Here is a 6,310-nt window from a genome sequence, read left to right on the forward strand (position 1 = left end):
AAATTCATAACCACAGTTTATTTTTATAGTCATTTTAAGCTCAAATTTGGATGAAATCACATATTAAAAAACCTGGAATATATATATAATTTACAGTAGAATCCGCTTATTAGAAACACTTTGGGACCAAAGTGAAATGTGTCAATTAACCGATTGTTTCTAATAAGCGATTTGTTAGATATAATATACGGGCGATCCGTCCTGGTATATTTTGTTTCAATAACGCGATTGTATCAATAATTCGTGTTTCTAATAAGCGGCTTCTACTGTAGTTATTTTGTTGTGATTGTATAATATTATTTGTGGGTACTTGAAACTTCTAAAGTATACTATTATATATCTATGATAGTACTACGATTTGTTGTTGATGTATAACGCGTTATAAGTACCTAATGGATATTATGATATGATTAATTTGGAATTTATTATAGATACTATTATTGGTCAATTTTTTTTTTAATACCATAGATAAGTATATAAGACACCTTATACTTAGACTGACATACCGTCTCCACTCAGAATCGTTTTTCTTATACAGTGATATTATATCATTGAATTCAAATTTAATACTACCCACCTTTTTTAATAATTATTTAGGCATTATAAATAATATACTTATACATGTAAACGAACATTATTAAGATTTCTTAAATTAAATTGTACATACTACACAAGGAACAAAATAATAAAGTTTATTATTTTTTTTTTTTAACATTGATTATCGAACTCCTACAATATCTAGCCACGTTAAATCATACATTCCTACTTGGAGCCGACTTTAATGCCAAACATCAGTGTTGGGGCTGCTCATCAACCAACACCCGAGCCCATTCTTTCCAGAATATTATCAGAACCAAACACGCTAAAGTACATGCACTGTGCGCACCAATTTATTGGCCTTCTCACCTGGGCTGCAAACCTGATTTTCTCGACTTCTTCATCTCTAACCTACCAAATCATCTGGAGACAAAGCTAACCAACCTAAATGATCCAGCGTCTGACCAGTGGCGTATTTAGTATTTTTTGTAGGGGGCGTATGACAAGAATTTTAGCTTACAGATTACGATGTAATAAATATAATATAATAATAGACACATATTTAAAGAGCCATGGGAGCGGATTTGTCCCCATACCCGCCCCGTAAATACGCCCCTGCGTCTGACCATATGCCAGTTCAACTTCAAATAAATGCTTCAATCTCATCGCATAACAATAATAATCCTTCCCAAATAATTTAGCAAAGGTTTTGTAGCATCATGACTCGCAACTCACATCTCAACATCACTCTAAAATCTCACGCAGACATTGACGACGCCATCAGAAATTTTACAGAAACTATACTTAACGCAAAAAATAATACCTCCCCTTCCAGCTCAAAATCCAAAATCTGATCATCTTATCACATCTGAAATCAGACAACTCATAACGGAAAAATGCAGAGCCCGTGACCGCTGGCAACACTCTCACTATCCTGTGGACAGGCAAAAATACAATTCCCTTCCTAATAAACTTAAATCTATCCTCAAGACCCACAAAAATGAACTATATAAATCTCACCATGCTCCTCTTTCCCCAAACAAGGGCACACTTTAGAAAAATACCAAATGTTTACTACAACACAAGGAAACTCCCACCATTACTCCGAGAAGACAACTCACTAGCAGTCCATGATCAAGATAAAGCTGAATTATTAGCTGATTCTTTTAAGCCGCACTCTTCACTCCCCAGTCCAAATCACATCGACTTACTTAAAACATCTGGTCCTACCAAAACACACAACTCCTGCTGAAGTCTCCAACATTATTAAAAACCTGAAAAAGTCGCCCGGGCATGATAAAATCTCAAATAAAATTATCAAAAACCTCCCACCTAAATCAATTATTTGGCTGACTTATATATTCAATGCCCTACTTCACCTCTCATACTTCCCTCCCACGTGGGAGCATTCTATTATCATAACGATATTGAAACCAGGAAAACATTCTAACAGCCCTACCATGTACAGAACAATTAGTTTCCTGCCGGCATTTGGCAAAATAATAATACTAAAAAGGCTAATGATGCCAATAGCTCAAAATGTAAATATCCTGCCTGACATTCAGTTTGGATTCTGTTCCAGTCATTTAACCACCCATCAACTACGCCGCATAACTAATTTCATCTCCTTGGCACTTGAAACAAAAAATACGAGTTTTTCTAGACGTTGCGAAGGCTTTCAATACCGTTTGGCACCAAGGATTACTGTTCAAACTTAAAAAAATATTTCCAGCCCCCTTACTATCTATTCCTAAAATCTAACCTTGAAAACAGATCGTTCAAAGTCAGAATCAACGCCAAACTATCAACCCACCACAGAGTTCTAGCAGGCATTCCTCAAGGCAGCAATACTGCCACATTTCTTTACATTTTGTACACTGCAGATATTCCAGTAAATCAGTTCACTCTCATCGGAACTTACGCAGATGACACAGCCATACTTGCCTCAGATGCTGACCCTGCCATTGCCAGTCAAAAAATCCAAACCCATCTTAACACCCTTATGTCTTGGTTCAATAAATGGGGGATCAAAATCAACGAAATCAAATCATCGCATATCAACTTTTCTCTAAGACCACAAGACTGCCCGCCGATCACCTTGAACAACTCTAATATTCCGCATTGCACCCAAGTTAAATATATCGGTCTTACACTCGATAGAAGACTTACTTGAGGTCCTCATCTCATGGAAAACAAAAAAAGTTAAACAGCAGACTTCACCTACTCAGGCCCTTACTAAGATCCAACATCAACATTCAAAACAAAATTCTTATATACAAATGTCTCCACTGTCCCATCTGGACATATATTATGTCATCATACTCTTGCCCCAGCCAAAAAATCCAATACTTAAACTATTCAATATTTTCAATCAATTTATCTCCATATCATTGCCAAAGCTCCATGGTACGTAACGAACAAATTACTTCACGATGACCTTCGAATCAAAACCATCCATGACACAGCCACCAATTTCAACAAAAGGTTTCATGGGACACTCCTTATGAACCACAACCACCTCATCTCTCAATTGGCCTCAAAAACTTTTACTGATAACCCTACAATACGTCTCAAACGCAACTGGTGCAGAGATCTTCTTAACCTATAAAATACATTTATATTATTCATAAAAATTTTAATTCATTGTAAAAGGTGACTCGACCGCGAGCCTTCCTACACGTTACTCAAAGCCATTTTTAAATTATTTTATTATACCATATCATATTTACTTATTGCATATAATGTACAGATTGTACATTTTTAATAAACACCATTTAATTAAAAAAAAAAAAAAAACATTGATTATGGAAATATGGAGTCGTATACTATATTCGACACGTGATACAGCCATACAAGCAGTATGTGTAAATTGTTAAAATTTAAATGAAAACAATTCGGAATAATTTTAAAGGTACATGGAATAGTCTTTGGCTAATAACATTGATGTTGAGAAAGAATTTTAAAAATTGGTACCATTTAATTGTCGTCTATTATTATAATTTTTTATTTACTATAAAAATAAATATAAATATATATAAATTAAACAAAATTACCTTATAAAGCTGTTAATAGATTTTTTTTTTTTTATATTTTTCATTTGGCCTTCCCTAATAAAAGTGTCTAGTCTCGCCTATGGTTGTTACCTATCTTATAATATCTTAAAATGTAAAAGTGAAGAACAGTAAATTCAGTTAGATCAACGTTTGAATAGTATAGTGCTAAGTATATGAAACAAAGTTATGTTGAAACTAATTTCATTAGAATAGTGTCTAGAAAAAATATTAAATCAATTTAGAAGTTTTAAAATCAATATGATTGACCTTACTATAGAACAATGTATGCTGTTCCTTTTATATATTATCTCACCTTTTTTGTTCATCCAATGTATCACAGTTAGGAATTCGTTTGTTGATGAATCTATTAACTATTGATTGTGTAGTCATCACATCCATCCATACTATAGAATTGTAGTTATTTAACATTTAGATATTGTTAACTTTAAATTAAAAGTCTTATAATTAGAGGTATAAAAATGGTATTTACCTATAGCATTGTATAGTGGTGACCCTGTATACTTGTCCCACACTAAAGTCGTATCTCGTTGATTTGTCACGCCTATCGCAGCAATAGCTGAAGGTGATATGTTTATCTTTTTGAGTTTATTGCATGTTACAACTATGGTTCTTTTTACTTCAATTAGTATATTCTCTGGATCTTGTTCCACCCATCCTTCATATCCGCTTATGTTGGTTAAACTTATTTCATGGCTGGCTACTGGCAGTTGAGTTTTTGATGAAAAAACCTATAAAATATTTAACTTTAAATGTAAAATTATTTTTTTTTTTAAGTAAATAAATTTACAGAAGTATAATAATAATATAATATAATATAATCTGTATATTAATAAAATTATAATTCCCAACTATTATTGTAAGTAATAAATATTAAATCAAACAATAAAAAGATTAGTTAATAAGTTTTAAAAAAAATAATTGCCAAAGACATTAATTGTATTACTATATTTATGAAGTATAACAGTATATATATTATTATTATTATAGTATATAGTATGTACCAAGAAACGTGTACTGCTAACGCCTTCATCAATAACACCAACAAATTTTTCTTCAGCAGCAGACTTCTTTAATATAAATAAATGAAACATAACAAATTATTTATATGTAAGTTGTATATTAGTGTAATACAAATATTTCAATGTATACTGTACCGATTTTTGTGCATTATTTTTCTTATCACAGATTAAGTTATATGTTTTGGACATTTTGACAAACTATGGACGTTGATAAACTATTATTACAAATAAAATAACCATGAATTAAAATGCATATTCTGATTTTTATAAAGTGATGAATAATGAATATGATATAAATTTACTTAGTAACAAATCTTTTGAAGCCAAAGGCAATAAGAAGGAAATATTAAAATATTTGACAAATATAAAATATATATAAATACATATATTAATATGAATATGTCTTTCAATTCACATAATGTTAAGTTAGAATAATAATTAATGTATTGTGTTTGTATATTATAATGCTATCATATAGATAATGATCCTATAATATCATATTAATTAATATTGTTATAATATATAAATTTATAATGTTCATATTATTCCCAATTATCATTAATTACTATAATTAGTATTAATTATACTAGACTATTAATTTTATATGCTATAAAATAAATTACTCAAAATTACACAAATTCTTTTTTTCAACAATGAATTAAGACACATATCTTTTTACTTCACTGTTCTTAGGATTTTATGTTTTTGTAAATGAAATGGATTTATTTTATTTTATTATTTTCTATTGGAAATTGAGACATTTTGGAACCAATAAAAGAATAATTAATTGTTTATGCAACTAGGTATTAACTAGGAATTACAAGACTAATCGAGAATAATATCAACAATATTATATATTACTATTTGAATTCATCATTATAAAAGTCAATTAGAACAGAATGGTAATACTATTGCGGTTGCAAAACCAGATATTCGCGATACTCACGCGACAAAGATGAAACAATGGTGGTCCGAACGTTATGTGCCCGATCTGTGAAGGTGCCGCAATGATGATGGCGTACGTGGAACACTCACAAAAAAGACCTTGAGTCACCACAAAATAATATATTCATGTAATGATTGCCAGTTACAGGCAAACTAGTCCACTACTCGTGCAGCAAGTCAATTGTATGTTGTAGTTTCAGCAAGGCTGGAAGTGGTTAAAGATATTTAATAATGTGATTCAGTGACTGAATTCACAAATGTGACCAAAAAATGATCTTTTCATCAAACATTTCAACTGCCATTAAATATTAAGTGATGGCTTAATTAAAGACATTTTTTTAAATTATGTACTTCGGTTTAATTGTGAAACACATTATTGGGCATACACGTACCCTTGCTGCAGTGACAATCGTGAACGGAACTTGCCACATGTTTATAATCTAGAGCAGGGGTCTCCAACCTATGGTTCGCAAAGAGCTTTTTACTGGCCCTTCAAGCTAATTAATGTTTCGATTATGTTCATTTAGTTGTCATTGTTTTTAATTTAATGAATTAATTAAATTAAATTAATTTATTAGTTTTTTTTTTGTGTTATTCGTAACAGCTTATAATAGTAATTTATACCTATATTATACTAATTACCAGGGCTCGTTACTTCATGCACTAAAAAATGCATAAATAAGCATGCATTCATGCACTAAAAATTGTCAAAATATACATTAAATATGCACTAAA

At 31.0% G+C, this 6,310-nt stretch overlaps 1 protein-coding gene across 2 annotated transcripts in view; it reads right to left on the minus strand.

Annotated features, from left to right (window-relative positions):
* Nucleotides 1-6,310, minus strand: part of LOC100162718 (glycerol kinase-like) — a 19,193-nt gene that overhangs the window by 8,281 nt on the left and 4,602 nt on the right. For both annotated transcript variants that reach the window (XM_029492751.1, XM_008181595.3), the window contains exons 4-8: nt 5,577-5,780; nt 4,766-4,845; nt 4,613-4,678; nt 4,081-4,339; nt 3,904-3,994 (exon numbers count right to left, since the gene is read on the minus strand). In XM_029492751.1, coding sequence (XP_029348611.1) covers nt 3,904-3,994; nt 4,081-4,339; nt 4,613-4,678; nt 4,766-4,819 — 470 coding nt within the window. In that variant the 5' untranslated portion in view covers nt 4,820-4,845; nt 5,577-5,780. The remainder of the gene's footprint in view (nt 1-3,903; nt 3,995-4,080; nt 4,340-4,612; nt 4,679-4,765; nt 4,846-5,576; nt 5,781-6,310) is intronic.

Source organism: Acyrthosiphon pisum, chromosome X (assembly GCF_005508785.2).
Source record: "Acyrthosiphon pisum isolate AL4f chromosome X, pea_aphid_22Mar2018_4r6ur, whole genome shotgun sequence".
NCBI lineage: Eukaryota > Metazoa > Arthropoda > Insecta > Hemiptera > Aphididae > Acyrthosiphon > Acyrthosiphon pisum.